The following is a 24,422-nucleotide window of genomic DNA, read 5'->3' as shown; positions in this document are numbered from 1 at the left end:
CCCTCCCTCCCTCCCGGGGCGGGACCTTTCCCCGCCCCCTTTGCTAATTAATTACCGCCCGCACTCATAACCCCGCACTCTGCTTGCGGGACCGCCGGCCGCGCACCTCGGGACCCCCGGGTAGATCGGCACCCCCCTCACACCCTCCTGACCCCCCCTCTCCTTGCAGCCCCCGGTCCCGGTACCGCCCGCCCGGCGCACGCGCAGTGGGGCGGCGCGGGGATCCCGTCCCCTCGTGCGCGTGACGTCGCCGCGTCTCGCGCCGCTCCGGGTCGGCGGCGGTACCAGGGAGTGGGGTCGGTACCGGGGATGGGGGGGAGCGTGGGGGTCGAGGACCGGGGTGTGTTGGGGGGGGGGGGGTCGGTAGGGCGAGGCGGGGGTGCGGGTCTGACGGCACCGCTCGGGCCACGGCACCGGCACCGGAACCGGCGGTGCTGGGTAACGGGCGGGCAGCGCTCGGTGCGCGGTGCGGAGCGGAGGGTGCGCGGGGGTGGTCGGTGCGCTGCAGGGGATGCGGTGCGGAGTGCCCGGTGCGGTGCAGGGTGCCCAGCGCACACCGCATCTCTCCGAGCGGGATGCACAAAGCGGCGCGAGCTGCGTGCGGTGCAGAGCAGGGGGTGCTGAGGCAGGTGCTGGGTGCCCAGCGCAGGATGCTCCGTGCACCTTTTCCCCCCCGTTCCCGCCTCCCGGGACGCTCCCGGGTCTCCCCGGCACCCTTTGGGAGCTCAGCACCATGCTGTGCCCTCCCTCCCCCGTGCGGTACCGGGCAGGGCAGAGGTGCGGGGAGCAGGCTGCCGGTCCGGTGGCACCCCCGGGATTGAGCCCGTGGTTCTGCCGGGGTGTTCTGGCGCAGGTGACATGGCTGCCTGTGTCACCGTGGCATGGGGAAGCGAGTGCTGGGAGCCCACGGGTCTTGCTCAGCGTTGCCATCGACTTTTGGGCTGAAAGGTTCTGGCAGGTGCTGAGGCCGGGGCAGCTGCAGGCTCAGCTGGGGGGCTGTGGGGTGCAGGTCCCTGGCCGGGGGGTTGCAGATGGGTTCTCAAGCAGCCCACCCAGCACACCAGGGCTCTCCCTGCCTGACCCCCTTGTCCCCAGCCCCTCAGTGCAGGGATCTGACATCCACGCTGTTTCTGTAGCAAGCTCAAGTTCCTTGGGTCTCGTGGCCGGAGTCCCAGTTGCCCAGTGCTGCCAGCAACAGGAGCTGGGCCACCATCTTCCATGGCAAGGGTATGGTTTGCGTTGCACGGGCCTTTGCTCTGTCCCTTGCTCTGTTTGCTTGCATGCTGGGTCTCTGTCCAAAAAAACATCTCACAGCTTGAAACCCTTTCACACGTCTTCCTCTGCAGAGTCAGAGCCCGGCCCCTCCAGCTGCTTGTGCTTAACTGCAGGGCTGTGAGGTTCCCCTTTGCACAGCTGGGTTACCCGGCAAGCCTGAGTGGAGAGATTAACATGATTTGTACTAACAGGTTTCCAAATTTGACGTTGCTTTTCTGGGAATACTGCAGCCTGCTCCTGGGGAGCTTGTCAAGTGCCAACGCAGGTTCAAACCTTTCCTCCAAAAGGGATTTTGTAATAGTGTGTCTGCTGAAGAGTGTGTCTGCTGCAGCTCTGCCCCCTGCCCCTGCCTGCCTGTGGCACCCAGCAGGAATTGGTTTCTATTGCCCCCGGGGAGGGATGAGGGTGCCCCTGAAATTGGGGGGTAAATTCCAGTGCTGCCCTTCATGGCAGCCCCACGGCCTGTGTGTGAACCCACGGGGGGAAAAATTGTAGGAAGGGGCTGGTGGCTCTTAGGGGGTGCAGTGGTGAGTGCCCCCCAGCAGCCTGGTGGTTCGGTCAGGAGTGCTGAGCTTGTTGCATTCCTGCAAATCTCCCCCGTGCCGTGGGGCTCTCCGGGGTGAGGTTTGCTGGGGGGCTCATGATGGGCAAAGCTCGTGGCACTGCCTGTCTGTGGGTTTTAGAAACTCTGTTAGTGATTTCTGTGGCTATTTTAAGGAGATGCAGTTTGCATTACAGGTACCCTGAACCCTCAGGGGATGGCAGGAGCAGTGGGAAATGCTGTGACTGTTGAGAACAATTTTGGAGAGAGAAAACAAACACCCAGCAGGTGGTTTTATTTGGCACTGTAGAGATGTGTCCTCTGACGAGTTTGTGATGCGTTTATAGGAAGTCTCAGCAGAGCCTGGTTTGCTTCAGATCTTGCAGCCCTCTGGGTGTGGGCAGCAAGTACCCGGGCCAGGGAAGCTTCCTGGGTTGTCCTCTGCCTGCTCTCTTTTATACCAGTTTGCAAAGTCCTGCAGGAGCCATGCAGCGAGCAGCAGGTCCCCCCGAGCCACCCCGAGCCCTTTGTCCCCTCGCAGGGTCTGCAAACAAGAACCTCAGATAGCAGCAGGGGGTTGCTCAATCTGCAGAGCTCGGAAGTTAAGCAAGCAGCCGGTTCCGAGAGCCCAAACCCAGACCGGGGAATCCACGAGCAGCTGCAGCATCCAGGAGCTTCTCCACGGAGAAGGGACCAGAGGCTGCAGAGCTGCTGCTGTGGGCAGGGAGAAGCAGCCGGGGCTGTGGTTTGGTTTTGTGGGGTTTTTGTTTTGTTTTGTTTTTTCCAGTGCTTCTGTTCCTGTTGGGTGCTGGGGGTGGATCCTGCGGTGGGGGTGACGGTTTCTGGCAGTGACTGTGCCTGGACGTGCTGTGGTAGGGGTTGGGACAGCTCTGCAGACAGGAACCGAGCCCTAAAGCTCCAGGATGTGGTGTTCAGGGTCCTGTGTCTGCCAGGACAGGCAGAGAACAGCAGGGAAGGACCCGGTGCCTCTGCTTCCAGCCACGGCTCCGTGGGAAGAGCTTCTCCCGGGACAGGGGGTGGTGGCACCTCGGGGGCTGTGCGGGGTCATGGGCCCTGTGTGGGTGCTGGGCAGGGCTCTGTGCCCTTCCCCAAATCACTGGCTTTGTGAAAATCCCAAACTTCCCTTGTGGCAGGAGAAGTGCTGAGCCCAACAGGGCCGTGGTGGAGCTCCTGGGGCTGTTCTGTGCTCAGGACCATGTCCTGCAGGGAGGGGCAGGGGGAGATGGGGGCAGCAGGGTCTCCCTCCCCTCCCTGCCCACATCACCCTCTCCTCAGCTGATGCCTTCGGCTCTGGGGCTGCCTGGTGTTGCTGCATGGGGAAATAAAATATTTTGATTTTGTTTCTCAAGCAAATTTGAGGTTTTGGGGGTTTCTCTTGCAGAAACAACCTTTTATTTGCAAATCCTGACCTTTGTGCGTGCAGGAATGGAGCCTGGCCAGGCTTAAAGTTTGGCACCTGCATTTGGAAAATGTTGTTTTTGGTAGATCCCTAGTATGTTTTTCTAATTTTTTTTTTTTTTTCCCTCTAACTTTTCCCCCATGGCTCTGACCACCCACATTCAGGTGGGCAACCTTTGCTCAGTGTTGGAAGAGTCACACTGAGTGCAGTGGGTTCATGGGGGCTGCAGGCTCCAGCTCCTCTGGGCCTGGGGTCGGGGTTGGAGGAGCAGGGGAACAGCTCTCTGCTTCCCAGATCCCCTCTCCCAGCCCTGTGGGGAGCAGGGTGATGGGGACACTGGTCAGTGTTTGTCTGGGTGTCACCATCCCTGCAGTGGTACCCGTGATGGCTTTGCCTTTGTCATTCCCCCCCCCCATCCCCGAGGCAGCGACTGCAGAGTAATTAAGCAAAGGTAAAGCTCTGTGAATTGGAGCTCCGGGTTGATTAAAAGTCAGATGCATCCATCCCTCTGCAGGGCTCCTGTCCCATTTCAGCACCAGTTCTTCCAAAGTGAAGAGGGAGCCCATCTCCCGGGGGGGTGGGCAGGGTGGCTGTGCCAGGTCACTGGGGTCGGTGCCTCCATCACTGCCAGCAGCTCCCACTTGGGGTGTTTCATAATTAATAAGGCAGTTTGAGACAAAGGCTGCTGCCTGGCGGGGAGGTTGGCAGAAGTGGATGCTGTGGTTTCCATCAGAGGATGATAAAATGCCATTGCTGTGCTTGGGAGGAGAGGCGGGAGGAGCCGAGCTGCTGTCAGCTGGTGGGATTTTTATTATTTCAGGAGTGTTGAAGTGTTGAGCAGGGGATAATGAAATGTTTTTCTAATCATACCAGCCTTAAGGCGATAAGCAAACAGTATGTTTGTTCTGTAAAATGCCTGATGAGTCTTTGTTGCTGTGGTTTGGGAAGCAGGCTGTGCCATGCAGCCCAGGACAGGCTCTCTGAGGATGCTCTGCAGGGCTGCTTGGCTGGGAATGCTCTGCATGGCTCAGGAGACCAACTGGCTGGCTTTTCTGAGCAAGAAATCTGCCCTTGAAAGGGATGTGCCCTGCCTTAATCCTGGGGGCATCAAATTCTGCTGGTTTATCTCCCAAGGTACCCAGCAGTGAGAATTAAATCACCACAGGAAGGGTTCGTGCTTTGGGGTTCTTTAGAGAGCCCCACTCATCCCTGGGGTGCTCCTGACAGCAGTGTCAGGGTGTCCCATGGCTGTCCCAGAGGTGACCTGAGCAGGTTGGGTGCTGAGGTGCAGCCTTCAACACCCTCCCCATGGGCTGGGTGCTAAGATGTCTGCTGGGACACACTTTTGCCTGGTTTTTTGTTTTGTTTTTTTTTTTCCAGTTTTACTTGGGGTGGATGATGTTGGCAGTGCAAATGCAAAGCACGGTGCTGGTTGTTTTGCTCAGGGATTTTCAGAGAGGCACTAGCCCAGAAATGCTCCAAAATCCAGGTGTTTATAGTGGGATTGGCTTCTGGTTCCTGTAGATACGCCAGGGTTTGTGGCCTGCAAAGCAAAAGCAAGCACAAGCTGCTGTGCTGGTGATGTTTCTGTTCTCACCACTTGATGGCCTGAAAGCAGCTTCTTGTTTGGTTGGTTGGGGTTTTTTCTGAGTGCTGCAGGTGCTGTCCAGCAGGTTCATTTCATGCAGGTGAAGTTGGGCTCCTCTGGAGCCCCTGGTTGTGGAGCTGGGGGTGGGCAGGGGGTGCAGGGCAGGGTGGGCTCTGCTCCCCCAGGCTGCCCAGCCCCCTGGGATCAATCCAGGCATCTCCTGGGTTGTGCAACAGGGCTGGGGATGCTGTGGGGCCAACCTCAGCACCCACCCCTCAGCTTGCCCCATCCCTTCTGCTTCCCCAGGGCTGCTCGTGGGCCTCTTGAGGACTCTCGTAAAAAAAAAAAAAATTGTTTTTCAGCTTTTGTTCAGGGTGCTTTGAAGCTGAGCTGGAGGAGCCCCCCTGTGTGTTGTGTGCCAGCAGCTCCTCACCCTCAGGCCCCCTGGACATTCCCATTTTTCCTCTCCTGGGACTGGTTTGATCCCTCCCTGCTGATGCTCCTCAGGGCTGAGCATCTCTGTCCTGCTCCGGGGATGCCCTGGGCTCCTGGGGTGTTGTGAAATGCCACCAGGTGTCACCCAGGAGGTGACAGCACGTCTGGACACGTCCCCATGGTGGTTGCTGTGTTTATTGTTGTGCTGTGTGTCAATTAACTGCAACGTAGCAATTAAGTGATTAAGTTCTGCTGATCTGTAAAGATGGGAGCCAGATAAGTTAGGATCTGTATTGCTGACTACAGCTTCTGCTGCTGCTCCACCACAAAGACATCTGCACTTCCTCATCCTTTTTATTGAGCACCGAGGATTTGAGCTAAAGTTTTCCAGACCACACCTAAGTCTCCTGGGGAAGTCACAGTTAACAGCAATCATCTCTGGGAATGGTTTCAAGAAAGGGGGGTGGGGGGGAAAAAAAAAAGAGGCATTTTTAGATGATAACTGAGCTTGTTGTGGAAATTGGTGTAGTTGTTTGTTTGTAGCGCTTTGCTGCTTCAACTGGATTGGAGCTGGATTGTTGCTTCATCACTGGAGCTGGTGCTGGGCTCCCTGGCTCTGGGCAGAGATGCTCTCAGCTGTGGTCAGTGAGGGAGGATGAGGAGGCCACGGGGGGTTGGTGCTGGTGGGAGGCATCAGGAAGGAAATCTGCAAGTGTCTGTGTGTCTGTCTGTGTGTCTGTCTGTGTGTCTGTCTGTGTGTCTGTCTGTGTGTCTGTCTGTGTGTCTGTCTGTGTGTGTGTCTGTGTGTCTGTCATGGGCAGGGCAGTGCTGGAGCTGTTTCCAGAGCAGGTTGTGCCTGGGCTGGGCTCGGGGCTCTGCCACATCCCAGCCCAAAACCCCTTGTTCAGGGGGGGCCATCAGAGCAGGGTGCAGCAGGAAGCCTGGCAGGGAAGGGGGGGATGTGTTTGCTGAGGATAAGTTCTCACGGAGCTGCTGCTGCTGGGTGGAGTTTCCCTCTGGTTTCTAAGGAGCTCTGGAGTGAGTGGAGGGGCTGCGTGACGTTTGGTGGCAGGAGAGGAGGAGACTCTCGGGTGGCTGGAATAACAATTAGTGTCCATGCTTGAAATGTTCTCAAAAACATCCTCTGAGGCCACGGTGCATTGAGGGGGAGCTGGCTGCAGGAAGCCCCCCCGGCAGTGGTGAGCAATGGCCACGTGCCATGCTGGGACTGTTGTCCCCAGGGTCTGACACATCCTGGCTGCTCCTGTCCCCCTGCAGCTTCGTGTCCTCAAACAGCAGCTGCCTTTCTGCATCCCTCTCTTTCTCCTCCTGCTTCAGCCCTGCAAATGCTGCCAGGGTGGTGCTGAGTCTCTGACCATGAGCTGGGACCCCCTTGCCCTGGGCTGGGAGGAGGCTGTGGGCAGGGGGAGGTGGTGAGGAGGGGAGGGGAGCATCACTCCTCCCTGCAGCCACAGATGTGTGCCATAAATAAACACCATTGACACTGCTGCTTTTTTTTCCACCTTAGGTCTTTTGGTGGCCACCTGCATCCCAGCATGAAGCTCAGCCAGCAGCAGAATGAACTCACTGGGGGAAGGTAAGCACCCAGCCTGGCAGTGCCAGAGCAGCCCGTTCCCCTGGGACTCTGGTGTGGGCTGCTGGATATTTTATCTGCTGGTGCACACTGTCCCTGCCACCCCCTTAATGCTGTGCTGGCTCTGCAAGGAGTGGTTCAAGCTGTGTGTGTGTGTACTCCTGGCTGATCAGCAGGCAAAACACAGAAGGACCTCGTGTCCTTGTTTGTCACTGCTCTGCTGTCCCTTCCCCACCAGCTCCTGGGGGGAAGGCTGGGGGTCAGAGTCTGTCACTGCCTGCAGTGTCCCAGCTGCACTCAGGGCTCCAGCCTGGGGTCACCTCCTGGCACTGGGGCTCCCCATGGCTTTCCAGTCCCCTCTTGGATGTCCCACGGGAGCCCTGGGAGTCAGCGTGGGCACCCACAGGGCTGGGAGGCTGGGTCTGATCAGACAGCCCTGACACCCCCTCTGCCAGGGGGGTTCCGCCAGCTCTCTGCTGGGGAGGGAATTACCCATCCCTCTGCCCCCACAGACAGACAGATCCTGCACATTTTGGGGGGGCTTCTGAGTGGGAGAGTTGCATGGAAGGGATGGAAGGGAGGTGGTGGGATGGATTGCAGTTCCTGAGCATGGCTCAGCCCTCTGGGGTGCAGGGGGGATTCCCCCCAAAGAGCTGGGTGGGCAGGATGGTCCCCAGGAGAATGGATGATGCTGCCACCCCCCCTTCTGCACACAGCAAAAGGAGTCAGTCCCTTGTTCCTCTCCAAACAGAGCTTCTGGGATTATCCTGGTGGGAAAGAAACCCTGGGAGTTGTTTTTCCAGGGAACAGAGCACCTCTGTGCCTCCTTCTCAAGCTGCAGAGCTTTCCTGCTAATTACCCTGTCCTGGTCTGCATTGCCCTAATTATTCCAGTTGGCCTTAAATCCTGATGCTCTGGCTACCAAGCACTGAGCTGGGTCTTGTGGCATTTGCAGTTCTTCTTAGGGTAAACAATTGAATATATTTACCTGAGTGGAGCAGATGAAGGTAGCAGGAAGGAGCAGATGAGTGCTTGCCTGTCACGGGTCTGACTCTTCCTTTAGTCTTACTTCAGTGCTGCAGAAATGCCTGGGCTGTTTTTTAAATGGTTAGGATTTTTTTATTTGCTTTTTGGGTTTTGTTTGTTTTTTGGGTTTGATTGGGTTGTTGGGGGTTTTTTTGTTGTTTTTTGCTTGGGTTTTTTTTCCTGTTGTTTTTTTTGTGTGTGTGTGTTTTGTTTTGGTGTTTTTTTGTTTTTTTGGTTTTTTTTGTTCCCTCTGATTTACCTCTAAGCCAGCAGCCCAGCATCTGTGCCTTTTTATAGCGTGTGGCCACTTGAGGCTGGGTGAAGCCTGGCACATGTGAAGCAGGGAGCTGAGGAGCCCCAGAGATCCCCGTGGTGGTGAGGGGCGTGTGGTGCTGGGCTGGGGCAGGCAGAGAGGGGGCAGAAACCCCCTGAGCAGAGCAGTGGGGGGGAAGGGGAAGGGAGCAAGTCCTGGGGCTCCAGGAGGTGCTGGGTGCTGGGCTGGGTCCCCTGCCTGCTCCCCACCACCAAGGGCTTCACAGAGGCTGCTGCTAAAGCTGTTATTTCGTGGAGAGTCAGGAGGAGAAAACGTTTTTTTTTTCTGTTGCTGGAGGAGTTCTTTGGACTGTCAAGTGAAACAAAACGTGTGGACATCCCGTTCCTTCCACACCATTCAGCTCCCACCCCAGCCACAGAGTCACAAAGAACTTGAAATCCCTGGGTGAGCCTGGGCAGGATTGCAAAACCTGGGTTCCCAGCTGGAGCTGAAGGGGGAGGAGGGTGTGGGGAGCAGTGCCAGGCTGCTCAGGAGCCTTCCCGGGCTGGATGCAGAGCAGGGATCCTGCAGAACCCACGGGCTGCCTGCTCCCCACAGGCACAAAACCCAGAATGTCTCTGTGCCTGAGGAAGTCTGCATGGATTTGTGTGTAAGGTCAGTGCCTGGAGAGGGGGATCCAGTTAGCCTGGAGGGGGGGGTTAATTTCTCCAAGTGTTTCATGCTAGTGGGGAGCTGTTTAATTTTGTATTATTAATTATTAGTTATTGTCTCCTGGCTCAGACCCTTCAGATCTGCACCAGGTGCTTTCCTTTTGCTTTTCCTTCAGCTTTCCCCCTCCCCTCTGGCTGCACATGGGAACTGAAGAAGCCACAGGGAGGTGGCTGGAGAATAGAATTATAGAATCATAGAATCAGCTGGGCTGGAAAGGACCTCTGAGATCATCAAGTCCACCCCTTGGTCCAGGGGTTGAAGTGATGAGGTGGTGGTGAGCTGAGCTCAGATGCAGAAGGCAAGGGGACTGCAGGGAGGGTTTGGCCTTCACCTGTGAGGGAACAGACTCTATTATTATAGAGATTTTTAAATTTTATTTTACTTTATTTTTTTTTCAAGGACTGACTGGGTATGTGGTGCTCCTCCTCTCTGAATGGTTCTTGGAGCTTTTCTCCAGCTGCAAACCTGTGTTTCTGGGTGCACAGGCAGCCCAGAGATAATCTCTTTGGGTGTGCTCCAGACAGACGTTAATTAACTCCTGGGGAGCAGGAGCTGGGAGCTGCTGCTGAGTGCAGGAGCTGATAAATCCCGGGATGGTGTCAGCGTCCTGAAGACAGAGCCTGGCAGGATGCTGGGGTGCCCTGACCATGCCGTGTCTCTTGCAGATGCCCCTCGGGTTGGAGGTTTGCAGCCTGAAAGCTGAAGCGTGGTCAGCGTCCCGTCAGGAGGAGGAGGAGGGGAGGATGAGGGTGACCACGAGGAGGGTGCTGCTGGCGGTGGGCGCCGTGGTGGCCCTGACGGTGACTCTGCAGCTGGGCCAGCAGGTCCTGGAGTGCCAGCAGGTTCTGAGCCAGAGGAGGCAGGCGCTGATGAGACCCGAGCAGGAGGAGCTGGTGCTGAGGGACTCCCGGCAGGTCGAGTACCGCTACAGCAAGGAGATGCCCCTGATCTTCATCGGGGGGGTCCCGCGCAGCGGCACGACGCTGATGAGGGCCATGCTGGACGCCCACCCCGAGGTGCGGTGTGGGGAGGAGACGCGGGTGATCCCCAGGGTGCTGGCCATGAGGCAGGCGTGGGCCAGGTCCGGGCGGGAGAAGATGCGTCTGGACGAGGCGGGGGTGACGGAGGCGGTGCTGGACGCGGCCATGCAGGCCTTCATCCTGGAGGTGATCGCCAAGCACGGCGAGCCCGCACGGTTCCTCTGCAACAAGGACCCCTTCACCCTCAAGTCCTCCGTCTACCTGTCCAGGATTTTCCCCAACTCCAAGTTCCTCCTGATGGTTCGGGACGGCCGGGCCTCCGTCCACTCCATGATCACCCGCAAGGTGACCATCGCGGGCTTCGACCTCAGCAGCTACCGGGACTGCCTGGCCAAGTGGAACAAGGCCATCGAGGTGATGTACGCGCAGTGCATGGAGGTCGGGCCCTCCCGCTGCCTCCCCGTCTACTACGAGCAGCTGGTGCTGCACCCCGAGCCCTCCCTGCGTGCCATCTCCCACTTCCTGGGCATCTCCTGGAGCGAGGCTGTGCTGCACCACGAGGAGCTCATCGGGAAGCCCGGGGGGGTCTCGCTGTCCAAGTGAGTGGCTGGGGGGACAGGGATGGGGCTGGGGGATCACAGAGTCACCAAATGTTCAGGTTGGAACAGGCTCCAAGCTCATCCAGCCCAACCTGTGCCCAACACCACAACCAACTCCTAACCCTGTCCCTAAGGATCAGCTCCAAACGCCTTTAAATGCCCCCAGGGATGGTGACTCCACCTGGGCCATCCCAGTGCCTGACAACCCCCTCAGTGACAAAATATTCCCTAACATCAGCCTAATCCTCCCCTGGCACAGCTTCCATCCCTTCCCTCTGCTCCCATCCCATCCCTCAGGACCAGAGGCTGCTTCCCACCTCCCTCCAGGCAGCTGCAGAGCCCTGAGGTCTCCTCTCGCCTCTTCTCCAGCCCAAACACCCTTGGCTCCTCACAGGATGTGTTCCCATGGGATTTTGGGGGGGCAGGAGCTGCAGCACACTGCTCTTGTGTTTCTGAGCAGGGGATGGGGGAACCTTCCCATCCCACTGCCCCCCTGAGACCCCTGCCCAGGTCTGCAGCACGGCTGGAGAGCTCACAGTGCAAACTGTGCCAGTCACAGTGGGTCTCCCTCCAACAGCACCAGTGTTAAACACCAGGCTGGTAGCAGAGCCTTGGGACTTTTTTCCCTTTTTTTTTTTTTTTTTCTTTTTTCCCTTTTTTTTTTTTTTTTTTTTAATTGGTTGGAAACAGAAGTGCTGAGGTACTAACAGGCTGTGCCTCCTGTTCTTACCTCTGCTGTCAGAGCAGCTCCAAAGAATGTTTATCAGTATGGTGATAGGCACAATGTGAATATAGATTATAAATATAGATATAAATATATTTATATTTGTGTTTATAAATATAAATATAGATATAAATATAAATCTGTTGTGCCCAGCAGAGCGGTTTCTTAGGAGAGGAGTTTGGGATCAGGTCACGCTTTTACTCATCTCTTGACACTTGCAGGAAGAGGGTTTTTTTCTCCCTGACTTGAGAACTGCATGTGAGCTCTTCCCAGCCTCTTTTTCTCCACCTGTCCTCAGACACCTCCTTACCACAATTAATTTTGCTGCTAACGAGTGCAGCAGTTCTTGCCAGGCTTGGTGCTGGTGTTGCAGAATCCCAGGAAATCCTGCTGGCTGCAGGCACACCCAGCACTCCCTGCTCTGCCTCTGCCAGGGCTGTTCCCCTCCCCTCACCTCCTGCTCCTCTCCAATCCCCTTTGTTTCCCAAAATCCTCCCAAAAGGAGGTTTCAGTCCCTGCTGGAAGGGAACCAGACAAGCAGCCACCTCTGCCTGCCCGGGGCACCCATTTCTCTGGGGCTTTCAGCACCGTTTGCTCAGAGTAAATTTTTCCAAGGTCGCCTAAAGAGAAACGGCAGTTTATTTTTTTTTTTTTTTTTTTTTAGATTTTCAGTGGCATTTTCAGGATCTTGTATTTGCGTTTTTGTGGTTTTGTTTTGTTTTGTTGTTTTCTCTCCCAGGATAGAAAGATCAACAGACCAGGTGATCAAGCCAGTGAACCTGGAAGCATTATCCAAATGGACCGGGCACATCCCTGGGGATGTGCTGCAGGACATGGCCCACATTGCACCCATGCTGGCCAGGCTGGGCTATGACCCCCACGCCAACCCCCCCAACTACGGCCACCCCGACCCCTGGGTTGTCAACAACACACACAGAGTGAGTGACACTGCCTGGGGTGGGGGTCCCGACCTGGGGTTGGGGGTCCTGACCTGGTCGTGGGGGTCCCTGAGCCCACTGGGGGTCCCTGAGCCCACTGGGGGGGTCCCTGAGCCTGAAGAGGCTGCTGAAACAACTCTGTGCAGGGGAGGAACCAAACCCTCCCTCCCTTTTTTGGGGGGAAGGGAAGCTGAGCCCCACCGAGCTGCTGCAGCACTGGTGGGTGCTGAGGATGGAGCCAGGATGGTTCCCTGGGGTGCTGTGGTGGGGTTGGTTCCTTCTGCTTGTCCCTCCCTGGTCCTGCTGGGGCTGCTGCTGCTGCAGGGGGATGTTCTTGGGGTGCTGGCACACTGGGCTGACCCCCAAAGAGCTGCAGGTTCTGCTGTGGTTCTAGGGAGCCCATCAGGAGTGGGGGCTCCTCAGGTGTTTGGGCAGAACCAGGTTTCTGGGTTTGTTTTTTTTTATTATTGCAGAGTATTGGGTTGTGTCCCTGGGGCAGGACTGGAAGGAAAGACTTTGAAAACCCCCTCCCTGCACAGAGGGAATTCCTCCTGCTCTGGGGTGCAGCCTGCCCAGCCCTGCACGTGGTGGTGGCCTGGGACAAAATGTCCTTTGTCACTGTGTGGGAGCTGGGGAATGGCTGTGGCTGGAGCAGTCACCATGTGCAGGTCATGGGCAGGCACCAGCACTCACCTCACCTCAGGGCCTGGAAAAAAAACAAAGCTCCCCTGGCTCCCAGTGCTCTGCTCTCCCCCAGCCCCTCTGTGCTCCCCCTGCTTGCTGGGGAGCTGCAGGGCACGGGGGTGAACTGGGGCTCTGGGCTCTGACAGGGACCTCTCGGTGCTTTTGGGATGAATCTGGAGAACTGACACGATGGTAAAGACCAAAACAGTCCCAGAGCCTCTGAGGGGAGCTGAGAGGTGGAGGTGCTTGTAGTGAAATGAGGCAACCAGGTGCCACTCATTGCCAGGCAGTGGGCACGAGCTGGTGTTAAGCCCACCTGGGCCTGGTTAGGGAGGGCCCCAACTGCACATGAGCAGGGTTAGGGGGGCCAATAAGCCCTAATTAACACAAGCTTAACACAAGCTCATGCCCACTGCCTGCAATTAGTGGCACCTGGTTGCCTCATTTCACTACAGGTGCTGGTTCCTTGCCCCAGCAGGATGTCACCCAGCCCCTGCCTTTCCTTGCACTCAGGGAGGAGGAAACCCCCTTGGAGCCCCCCTTGGAGCCCCCCTTGGAGCCCCCCTTGGAGCCCCCCTTGGAGCCCCCCTTGGAGCCCCCCTTGGAGCCCCCCTTGGGACCCCTCTGGACCCCCTCGGACCCCCTCCTGCCTTTTCCCCGGGGTGCACAGCACCCATCAGGGTGTTCCCGCTGTCTCAGGCCATGGGAGGAGCTGAGGAGGAGGAGGATGAGGAGGATTTTCTGCTGTCAGCACAGCCACCACCCCAGGGCCTCACTCCCACTTTCTTTCCTCCTCAGGTGTTAAAGGGGGATTACAAAACTCCTGCCAACCTGAAAGGTCATCTGCAGGTGAGAGCCCGGTGGGGGTTTCAGGGCTTTGCCCTTTGGGGTTCATCCTCCCGGGGGCATTTCCAGGACACATCCCTGCTCCTGCCTGGATCCCTGGGGCTGTCCCTGTCCCCCCCTGCACATCCCTTTGAGGTCCCTCCCATTCCCTGCTCCTCAGCCCCTGCTCCTTCATCCCTGACCTGCTCCTCTCTGTGTTTAGGAATTCTGTGATCCCTGACAGACCCACTCTGGGACCTGGAGCCACTTTCCACCTTGCTCTTTGCCCCAAAACTCCTTGTTTTTTGTTGCTGGGGGCACCAGGGCTGAGTGGGAGGAGGAGGTGCCAGGAGCAGCTCCTGATCCCATTCTGTGTCCTCAGCCCCTTCTCCTTCATCCCTGATCTGCTCCTGTCTCTGTTTCAATGCTCAGGAATTCTGTGTTCCCTGACAGACCCACTCTGGGACCTGGAGCCACTTTCCACCTTGCTCTTTGCCCCAAAACTCCTTGTTTTTTGTAGCTGGTGACTCCAGGGGGGGCACCAGGGCTGAGTGAGAGGAGGAGGTGTCAGGAGCAGCTCCTGATCCCATTCTGTGTCCTCAGCATTTCCCTCCCGTGCTGCTGGGAACACCCTGGGAATGTTTGGGAATGGCAGGGGGTGGCTCCCATCTGACCCTTCCCTTTGGGGTTATTCCAGGTGACCCAGAACACCTCATCTGCTCACTGAGAAAATTAATGATTTCCAGGTAAGATTTTCCGCTTCCTTTTTTGGGGCGAATCTTCCCCTCCCTGCTCCAGGATTAAGAACTTTGCCTGTGGGGTTTGGTTCATCCAGGCCAGTGATCCCCTGGGAGCTGCTGTGGGATTTCAGAACAACAGGGGATGGGTCAGAAATCCTTTTTCCTGAGCTCTGCAGGTGGGATCCGTGCAGAAAAATGGGAATCAGCTGCTGGGGAAGAGTCCTGAGGGGATGGGGAGAGGGGCAGGGGAGCTGAGCAGCCCCAGGACCCCATGGGGAGGGGACAGAGCTGTCCCTGCTGTGTCTGGGACCCCATAGAGAGGGGACAGAGCTGACCCTGCTGTGTCTGGGACCCCATAGAGAGGGGACAGAGCTGACCCTGCTGTGTCTGGGACCCCATAGAGAGGGGACAGAGCTGTCCCTGCTGCTTCCACCCGGGAAAGCCAAAGCTGCTGCCCCAGGGGCTGCCCCAGACACAGCTGTGAGCTCGGGTGTTTCCCCATCTCTCTTAGGTTGGTCCCTAGGATGAACCACAGTGGGGTTTTTACTAAAAAAAACTGGCATTTGTCACCTTGAGGAAAAGGGCCCTTTGCACCCTAGTTTTTGTGTCAAGGCAGTGTGTTGTGCTAGGGGAAAAAAAAGAAAAAAACAAAAAACTAACTAACCAAAAAAAGAAAAAAAAAAAGAAAAAAAAAAAGAAAAAAAAAAGAAAAAAAAAAAGAAAAAAAAAAGAAAAAGAAAAGAGAAGAGAAAAGAAAAAAGAAAAAAAAAAGAAAAGAAAAAGAAAAAAAAAAAAAAAGAAAAGAGAAGAGAAAAAAAAAAGAAAAAAGAGAAAGAAAAGAAGAAAGAAAAAGAAAAGGAAAAAAAAGGAAAAAACCAAGAAAAAAAGGAAAAAAACAACAACAAAAAAATAAAACAAAAAACCCCAAACACCCCCCCAGACCCCCTCCTGTCCCTAACCCGGGCCGGGTCTCTCTCCCCCCCTTCTCTCCCAGATCGCTGCGGATTCTCCTTGTCCGGCTCTGGGGAGCAGCAGCGCCGTGGGAATCGGTTATCCAAGCATATTGCTTGCCCAGGACTGTCGCCAGGAATGGTCCCTGTCGCCGGGAATGGTCCCTGTCGCCGGGAATCGCCACTGTCGCCGGGAATCGCCACTATCGCCGGGAATCGCCACTGTCGCCGGGAATCGCCTCTATCGCCGGCCGGGCAGCGGCTCCCGGACTCTTTGCGTTTCTCTCCAAACCTCCCCCTCGCCCTTTTCCTCCCGGAGGGACGGGCGGAGGTGATGCCCGGGCCCCGCGCAGGACTCCATCAATCGCGGTTCCATGTCGCGATAGCGCCGCTGTCGCAGCCCGGGGCTGTCGCGGCCTCGTGGTGCGAGTGACTCCCCCCTGCCCCCCTCCCTGTGACTTACAGAGGCTATTGCAGAGTTAATATATGAGCCCCCCGCCTCCCCCTCCTCGCGCACCATTAAAATATTGTTTAATAAAATCCGGGTTAATTAACTCATCCCCGCCCTCCCAACCATAGAGCTCGGCCAGCCCGCCACGCCCCCCTGGGGACGCTCTGGGCGGGGCTTAGCGCTTCCGTCTCTATGGTTGTGCGTCACCGGAAGTAGCGCGTTCACTTCCGGGTTTTGTCGGCGGCGGGAGGAGGGGGGCCGGTTCGGTTCGGGCCGGGCGGTTCCGGAGGGTCCCGGGAAAGGTCCCGGGAGGGGTTCCAGGGCGCTATGTCCATGTCCCACCTGTACGGGACGGACGGGGAGGATGGGGTGGAGATGGAGAACTTCGAGGTGTCGGACTGGGACCTGCAGAACGAGTTCAACCCGAACCGGCAGCGGCACCGGCAGAGCAAGGAGGAGGCGACCTACGGCGTCTGGGCCGAGCGGGACTCGGACGAGGAGCGGCCCAGCTTCGGGGGAAAGCGGTACGGGAGAAGGGGACGGCCGGGACGGGCCTGTCCTGCCCGCTGGTACCGTCGGGGGGAGGGCGGTCCGGGTGGTTCGGCGCTCGGTGGGCCCGCAGGGTTCGGGGCTGCCCCGGCCCGTGGGGGGGGTTGGGATGGAAAGGGCGGCCCGGAGAGCCCAGCAGAGACCGGGGGTGCCTGTAGGAACCGGAACCGCTGCCCGGGTCATCTCCCGGGCTCCTCCGAGCTCAGCCCCCGGGGGTGCGGGGAACCGAACCCCCTGACGGGTCTGGTTCGGCTGCAGGTCCCGGGATTACTCTGCCCCCGTGAACTTCATCAGCGCCGGGCTGAAGAAATCAGCAGCTGAGGAGTTCTCAGAGGAAGACTCAGATGAAGATGAAAAACCCGTGAAGCAGGAGGAGCCCCCCAAGGAGTTTGTGCCCAAGAAGTTAAAAACGGTGAGGGGTGTGGAGAGGTCCAGTTCTGTGTGAGAGCTTCGGTTCTGTGGTGCCAGAGCTCCAGTCCTGTGGTGTCAGAGCTCCAGTCCTGTGGTGTCAGAGCTCCAGTTCTGTGGTGTCAGAGCTCCAGTTCTGTGGTGTCAGAGCTCCAGTCCTGTGGTGTCAGAGCTCCAGTCCTGTGGTGTCAGAGCTCCAGTCCTGTGGTGTCAGAGCTCCAGTTCTGTGGTGTCAGAGCTCCAGTCCTGTGTGAGGTGCTGGGGTAACTTTGGAATAATAAAAGAGCACTGAGGAAAGGGAGAAATTCCCTCTCGTTTGGAGCTATTCTGCTGTATCCTGGGGAACATCAGCCCCTCTGGGCCCTTTTATCTTCCTTAATATTCCCTTTGGTCAGCTGAGGTTAAAATGTCCATGGTTTGCTTCCTTTCCCTGGGTAACAAAAACCCCAAAGGTTTTTTTTTCATCTTCCAGAGCCAGGTGAGAAGCCTGAGCATGCAAATTGTTTTCAGTTTCCAAGCACAGAAAGGTTCAGGTGGAGCCTGGGGATTCCCATTCCCACCTCAGGAGTTCCAGGAAGGTCCTGGGGGTGCAGAGGGAGCTGGCAGCCTCCCTCTTGGCTGAAATTGTCCAGAGCTGGGTTGTTACAGTGCCTGAAGGTTGTTTGTTTGTTTGTGTCTGTGTGTGGGGGGGGGTTAATTGTTTGTTTTTTCTTTGTTTTAACAGGGTGGAAATTTCAAGCCCAGCCAGAAGGGCTTTGTGGGAGGGACAAAATCTTTTGTGGATTTTGGCAGCTGGGAGAGACACACGAAGGGGATTGGGCAGAAGCTTCTCCAGAAGATGGGTTATGTCCCTGGGAGAGGTCTGGGGAAGAATGCTCAAGGTACTGTAATTGTCATTTATCATTAATTAGCAGTTTGGAGGGGAGGTTGGGCTCTTCAGAGGGTGACACACCCAGGGGGCTCCCAGCTTCACTCTGGGGTTCTGGCAGCCTGAAGCCTCCTGGTGGGATTCAGGTGGATTTAATGTAAAACAAACCAGATTTATGTTCTTGTTGTTGAAAAGGAGAAAGGAAAAAAAAAAAAGAGATAAATCCCAGTCATCTCACAGAAGATGAGAAGTTGTTTAATGGGGTAAAATAAAACCCAAGCAGTGGGATAGAGGTGAATAACTCCCTGCCTTGGGGTTCCTGCTTTGTGCTGGGATGAAGTGAGGAGTGAGAGCAGGGCAGGAGGTGCCCAGGGCTCAGAGCTGGTGCTGGTTTGGTGTTCAGGGCTCTGAGGGGGAGCACTTGGTGCCCTCTCTGAGGGAACAAACCCCTCCTGATGCCTTCCTTGTCCTTCCAGGTATCATCAACCCCATAGAGGCCAAGCAGAGGAAAGGCAAAGGGGCTGTGGGGGCTTATGGCTCAGAGAGAACCAGCCAGTCCCTGCAGGACTTCCCTGTTGTGGACTCAGAGGAGGAAGCTGAGGAGGTATCTGTGTGGTCCCTGCTGCCCTGGCCCTGTGCAGAGCTGAGTCCTGGTGCCAGGGAGATCTGTTTGGGCTGAGAGAAGTGCCTCAGGTCCTCAGAGACATTTCTCTCCTCACTCTGATGCCCTTTTTGTGGTTTCTGCCTGAGTTTATTCCAGTAGCTCCACTAAATCCCCACCTTCCAGCAGCTCCCTGGTGAATAACTTGGGGTTTTCCCCAGACCCCTCCTGCTGGTGCTGCTGGGAGCCCATTTGCCACCAAGCTTTGCCCCCACACCCCCTTTTCAGTTGTTTTAACTGTACTGCATTCATCTGGTGAAAACAGAGGGAAATTTGGGGTGTGCTGGAGAGCAGCAGCCCCCCCAGCCCCTTGTGTCTGTGCAGGAGTTCCAGAAGGAGCTGAGCCAGTGGAGGAAGGACCCCAGTGGGGGCAAGAAAAAGCCCAAGTACAGCTACAAGACAGTGGAAGAGCTGAAAGCCAAGGGCAGGATCAACAAGAAGCTTTCAGCCCCTCAGAAGGAGATCTCCCAGGTCAAGGTAAGGTTGGGGGGGGCTTTTCTGGGGATTTTTTTTCCCCCTTGGCATCAGGATGTGACCTGAAGAGCCCTGCAGGCCCTGGGCTGACACCACAGAGGGGACAGGGGCTGGGTGCTGAGCAGCTGCCTCCTGGGCCTCAGGAAAATGGAAATTGGGTCAAATGTGGGGGGTTTGGGACTGCAAATCAAGGCCAGTTGTTGCACATTTGTGATAAACAAGCTGCTCACCCACTTGTGGAAGCAGAGCTGAGGTTTTGGGGCTGTGCAGCCCAGCACAGAGGGTGATTGAGCTCCTGCCTGCAGGGCTTTGTCCTTCATGCACTCCATCAAAACCTTCATCTGCAGCTGATGTGCCTCTTAAAAGCTATAAAAATACCCCAGGCTTCCGTGCAGGAGTGAGCAGAGTGCTGCCTCTGGAATGGGAAGGCTGGGAGCAGAGTGCATCAGTGATGGGACACTTGGGAATCTCCAGTTTTCCTTTGGAGCCAGGGATTTATTCCCTTTTTTTAAAACACGAGATTCCATTTGACACTCTCAGGCAGAGGGTGTGGTCCTGGGGGTGCCCTGCACGGGGACAGGAGTTGGACTGGGGTGATCCTGATGTCTCCCTTCCACCTCAGCAGACCCTGTGATTTTATAATTGGTTTTTTTTTGTTTTTTTTTTTATTAATTTTTGAGGCCTGTTTTCTGTTGTTTGTGGTCAGGTGATCGACATGACGGGCCGGGAGCAGAAAGTTTATTACAGCTACAGCCAGATCAGCCACAAACACAACATCCCAGACGACAGCCCCCAGCAGCCCCTGGGTAAAGATGCCAAACCCCAGGGCTTTTCCCTGCCCGAGCTGGAGCACAACCTGCAGCTCCTCATCGACATCACCGAGCAGGAGATCATCCAGAGCGACCGGCAGCTCCAGTACGAGAGGGACATGGTGGTCAACCTCAGCCACGAGATCCAGAAGATGTCTGAGCTCCTCTCACACGAGGAGAAAGCCATCAGCAACCTCAGCAAGGTGCTGGAGATGGTGGAGGAGTGTGAGAGGCGGATGCAGCCCAGCTGTGAGAACCCCCTGAGCCTGGAGGAGTGTGCGAAGATCTTTGAGACGCTGCAGGACAAGTACTACGAGGAGTACAGGATGTCTGACAGGGTGGACCTGGCTGTGGCCATCGTGTATCCCCTCATGAAAGAGTACTTCAAGAACTGGGATCCCCTCAAGGTCTGTGGTTGGATGTGTCTGCAGTTTGGGTCAGGGGATTGAGGTGTCAGGATAACCTTGGGTCCCCTCCTCTCCTTCTCCCGGATTTCTGGTCACGCTGGAGGGAAAAGGGAAGGGGAAAGCATCTGCCTCTTGTCTGTCAGGAGAGAGGAAGGATTCAGAGTGAGAGAAATGTGTGCAAAAGGGCTGCTGGTCTGGGAAGTGGCTGCAGATTTAGGAGTGTGGAGGTTAAAAGCAGCAATCCTTGCTCTGTGAGGGTCTGTGTGTCCCTGGTGCCACTGCAGTGGGGACAGGTCAGAGTCTCTACACCTGAAACTGCTCAGCCTATCCTTTGTCCCCCCTGGGGGAATGTTAGATCCCTGAAGTGGTGTTTTCCTCTGCTGAGGCTTTATTAACCACAGCTGCCAGCTCCTCACTTGCCCTCTCAGAGGGTGAGGAAGCTGCCTGGAGCCCTCAGCCTGCTCTGCAGGAATTGCTGACACGGGAGGAAGCCCACTCATCCCTTATCATTTCCAGGACTGCACATATGGCACAGAGATGATAGCCAAGTGGAAGAGCCTCTTGGAGAATGATCAGCTGTTATCACACAGTGGGCAGGACCTGTCAACAGATGCTTTTCACAGGTAAAGAGCAGAGGAGTTGTGCTTTGTGCAGCATCTTCGAGTGCTGCTTCCTGCAGGGCTGAAAGGAGCAGCCAGCAGTGTGCTTCCCAGATGATTCCCTGGGTGTCTCTGCTAAAAGCCAGCTGCCACCTGCATAAAAAGAAGGAGCTTTAAGTAACAGTTTCCATGTGGTTGGATTAGGGCTGGGGCTATAGCTTTGAGCTTAACTTTGATTTATTTGTGTTTTGTTTTGGGGTTTTTTTCCCCCAGGCTGATGTGGGAGATCTGGATGCCATATGTCAGAAACATCGTGGCTCAGTGGCAGCCCAGGAACTGTGGGTCCATGGTGGATTTCTTGGACAGCTGGGTAAACGTTGTTCCTGTCTGGATCCTAGATAACATTCTGGATCAGCTCATCTTCCCCAAGCTGCAGAAGGAGGTGAGAGGGCTCGTGTTGCAGCACAGCCACACTCTGAGCCAGGGCTGGAATTTCACTCAGATGGAACTTGGGAAACACCAGTTTGCTGCCTCTGAGCTGGGGGGGCTGCACTGGGGCTCTCTTTGCATCTGGCAAAGGCTCACTGTGAACGGGTGCCCTTATTTTAACCATTTCTGCTTTACCTCCAGGTGGAAAACTGGAATCCTCTGACAGACACAGTGCCCATCCACTCCTGGATCCACCCCTGGCTGCCCCTGATGCAGGCACGGTTGGAGCCTCTCTACTCCCCCATCAGGAACAAGCTGGCCAATGCCCTGCAGAAGTGGCACCCCAGTGACTCCTCTGCCAAGCTCATCCTCCAGCCCTGGAAAGATGTGTTCACACCTGGCTCCTGGGAGGCTTTCATGGTCAAAAACATCGTGCCCAAACTGGGTGAGGCAGGCTGAGCAGGGCTGAGCTTCTGCAGGCTGCTGGTTGCCCCCTTCCCCTAGAGCAGAGAGGTGTTAACCTGGCTGCCAGTGTTCCTTCAGTTAATATGATTAGAAGTGCTCTGTTTATTAATGTTTTCTGCCTTTTCTAAATCTTCTCTTCTTAACTGACAGTAATATCCAAGAGCTGCCAGACAGTACCAAGCTGTAAAATGTTTGTTTCTCCTCTGTTCTTGGGTCTGTGCCAACCCTTTCACCATGAGGTTCTGTAATCCACTCTTCAGATGAAAAATGCAGTCTTAGAAAGTCAAAATGTGTTCATTTCCTCAGTTCTAACAGCAAACCTGTAATTGCTGGGAGTGGAAGCATGTTGTCCTGGTGGCAGGGATCAGCCAAACAGTTCAGAGACCCCAAAATGTCCCTTATAGCCCCTGAGCTGGTCAGGGCACTGATCCCTGTGACCAGTGGATCAGGCTGTTCCCTGACTCTTCTCCCCCTCTCCCCAGGGATGTGTCTGAACGAGCTGATCATCAACCCTCACCAGCAGCACATGGATGCCTTCTACTGGGTGATTGACTGGGAGGGGATGATTTCTGTCTCCAGTCTGGTTGGGCTGCTGGAGAAACATTTCTTCCCCAAGTGGCTGCAGGTGAGAAATTTGGGCTCTGAAGTGTTCTGGTGACTCCAGCCTAGAAACTGCTGCCCCAGCACTGGAATGGTTTAACCACCAAAAGGGGTGATACCCACCACACCCATCACAGCAAACTGAGGTGGTCACATCCTTTCTTTTCTCAGTAATTAATAAAGTCCCTGATGATGGGTGTGCTCATGGAGCAGAGTCCTTGTCCTGCTGCATTTCACCTGTCCTCTTGCTTTGCAGGTGCTCTGCTCCTGGCTCAGTAACAGCCCCAATTATGAAGAAATCACCAAGTGGTACCTGGGTTGGAAGTCCATGTTCTCAGACCAAGTGCTGGCACATCCCTCCATCAAGGAGAAGTTTAATGAAGCTCTGGACATCATGAACAGGGCTGTCTCCTCCAGTGTGGGTAGGTGGCCCCAGCTGGCAGCACTGCAGTGGTTTGGTTGTTCTCTCAGCCTGTGTTTAGGCACAGCCCTGCTACGTGGCACTGGGGCACTGAAACCCAGAGTCTGCATGAACAACACCAGGGAGTGGGGTGCTGCTCCATAGCTGTCTGTGCTTCACTGGAGCAGAAACAGCTGCTTGGTGGCTGCCTGCCTGTGTGTTCAGTAACTGGTTTTCCTCCAGCCATGATGGTGTTTTTCATGTCAGTCACAGACCATCCTCTAAGAGCCTGACTTCTGAAGCTGTAGTATGTTGAGTTTTGTCCCTTAGGGGGAGATACTGGTTCTCCTGCCCTTCAGAGCACTCCCCTTCCTTCCCACATCTCTCCCTGTGACCTAAAAGAGGTTGTTAGGAATTTGCTGGGAATTAAACTCATAATTTGGCTGGGGGGGGGGGGGCAGCACCTGAGATTTGCCACAGCCTCCCAGACTGAGCCCCTCCTTCCTGCACTGCTTGCTGCAGTGTGATGGAGAACCTGCCTCAGAACCCTGGAGGGTTCCTTCAGGTCTGCTCTCAGGGTTCTGTTTGTGGTGAGATGATACAAGTGCAGCTCACCCAGAGAGGAATTTTGGCACAGGGTCCTTGTGGTGGGGAAGTTCCTGAGGCAGTGGTGCTGCCCCATCCTCAGCCTGGCAACAGTCCCTGTCTGTAACCCAGCTGGGACTGGGGACCAGGGGTGGGCTTGGTTTTGAGGAGGATCTTGTTTACTGTTGATGTTTTGCCTTTGTCAGGAGCAGTGCAGCACTGTGTGTGCCTGCTGAGGTAGAGTTTGGGGTTGTATCAAATCCAGTGTTTCATTAACAGCACAAAACCTTAATGACACCGAGCGGGGGACCCAGCCCCCCCCTGCCTGCCCCACCTCCGCACCGGGGCTACCCAGAGCCCTGCCCCCAGCAACACCCCGGGGGGGGGGGGGTCTGTTCACACGTTTTCTCTCTCCCAACAGGAGGCTACATGCAGCCAGGTGCTCGGGAGAACATTGCCTACCTGACCCACACGGAGAGGAGGAAGGATTTCCAGTACGAGGCCATGCAGGAGCGGCGGGAGGCCGAGAACATGGCCCAGCGCGGCATCGGCGCCGCCGCCACCTCCGTCCCCATGAACTTCAAGGACCTGATCCAGACCAAAGCTGAGGAGCACAACATCGTTTTCATGCCCGTGATTGGGAAGAGGCACGAGGGGAAGCAGCTCTACACCTTTGGCAGGATTGTGATTTACATCGACCGGGGAGTGGTGTTTGTACAAGGGGAGAAGACCTGGGTGCCCACCTCCCTCCAGAGCCTCATCGACATGGCCAAGTGAGACCCCCGGGGCTCTGAGGGGAGCTGCCCCCCAATAAAGAGCTGACAGGTTTGTAAAGAGACTGAAACTGCAGCTGGAGGGAGGGGTTGTTTCCCTCGGAGGAGCTGTTCAGGCAGCTGGAGAGATGGTCACAGGTAGAAGTTGTGCTGCTGCTGCAATTGCCACTGGTGACAGGGGTTTGGCAGCAGGGGGAAGGGAACACAGGGTGGGATTCTCTGCTCCAGCAGCAGAGTGAGGGATGGTCTGGCCCAGGCCTGAAAGTCCCCAGAGATTTCTCAGCTACTCCCTGCCTTCTGCACTGCTCTGGCAGCAAGTGACTGTCCCCAACATGTCCCTTGTCCCTCTCTGCTGGGTGCAGCTGGGACTTGTCCCTCCTCTCTCCAGGGGTGCTGGTGGCTCCTCCAGCCTGGTCCCTGCCCATGGGCCCTCAGCTGCTCCAGGTGTCCCCTCTGTCCTGTCTGGAAAGGAGGGATTTTTCCCAGCCCTGTGGGACTGCAGCAGCTCAGGGCACAGAGATGAAAGAGGGAAACCAAGTCTTTTCTTCCCTGGGGGGAGGTGACCTGGTTCTTCACAGAACAGAGCAAAGTGCTAATGCAGCAGCACTGGAGGCACCTGCCTTTGCAACCAGACACCAAC

At 56.1% G+C, this 24,422-nt stretch overlaps 2 protein-coding genes across 11 annotated transcripts; both read left to right on the top strand.

The window, feature by feature from the left end:
• Nucleotides 1-81: 81 nt before the first annotated feature.
• On the top strand, nucleotides 82-15,844 carry TPST2 (tyrosylprotein sulfotransferase 2). 10 transcript variants are annotated; one of them, XM_071763505.1, is made up of 8 exons: nucleotides 82-296; nucleotides 1,137-1,227; nucleotides 6,788-6,856; nucleotides 9,530-10,443; nucleotides 11,907-12,105; nucleotides 13,588-13,638; nucleotides 14,312-14,360; nucleotides 15,349-15,844. In XM_071763505.1, exons 4-7 carry the CDS (start codon nucleotides 9,530-9,532, stop codon nucleotides 14,339-14,341), a joined length of 1,194 nt encoding a protein of 397 aa, XP_071619606.1. In that variant the 5' UTR covers nucleotides 82-296; nucleotides 1,137-1,227; nucleotides 6,788-6,856; the 3' UTR covers nucleotides 14,342-14,360; nucleotides 15,349-15,844. The 10 variants fall into 10 exon arrangements, 8 of the variants coding, with proteins under 8 accessions (XP_071619606.1, XP_071619613.1, XP_071619609.1 ...); XR_011729755.1 differs by lacking the exon at nucleotides 82-296 and having other exon boundaries at nucleotides 1,131-1,227; nucleotides 15,349-15,439; nucleotides 15,497-15,844; XR_011729754.1 differs by lacking the exon at nucleotides 82-296 and having other exon boundaries at nucleotides 1,131-1,227; nucleotides 15,349-15,439; nucleotides 15,478-15,844.
• A 118-nt stretch (nucleotides 15,845-15,962) lies between these two features.
• TFIP11 (tuftelin interacting protein 11) lies at nucleotides 15,963-23,843 on the top strand. The gene is made up of 12 exons (XM_071763500.1): nucleotides 15,963-16,279; nucleotides 16,563-16,716; nucleotides 17,437-17,593; nucleotides 18,057-18,184; nucleotides 18,566-18,718; nucleotides 19,422-19,931; nucleotides 20,448-20,554; nucleotides 20,804-20,972; nucleotides 21,161-21,404; nucleotides 21,907-22,049; nucleotides 22,281-22,446; nucleotides 23,431-23,843. Exons 1-12 carry the CDS (start codon nucleotides 16,083-16,085, stop codon nucleotides 23,784-23,786), a joined length of 2,484 nt encoding a protein of 827 aa, XP_071619601.1. The 5' UTR covers nucleotides 15,963-16,082; the 3' UTR covers nucleotides 23,787-23,843.
• The last annotated feature ends 579 nt before the right edge of the window (nucleotides 23,844-24,422 follow it).

This window comes from Heliangelus exortis, chromosome 19 (genome assembly GCF_036169615.1).
Source record: "Heliangelus exortis chromosome 19, bHelExo1.hap1, whole genome shotgun sequence".
Taxonomy (NCBI): domain Eukaryota; kingdom Metazoa; phylum Chordata; class Aves; order Apodiformes; family Trochilidae; genus Heliangelus; species Heliangelus exortis.
The sequence above is the reverse complement of the archived record's forward strand: the minus strand, read 5'-3'. Positions and strand labels throughout refer to the sequence as shown.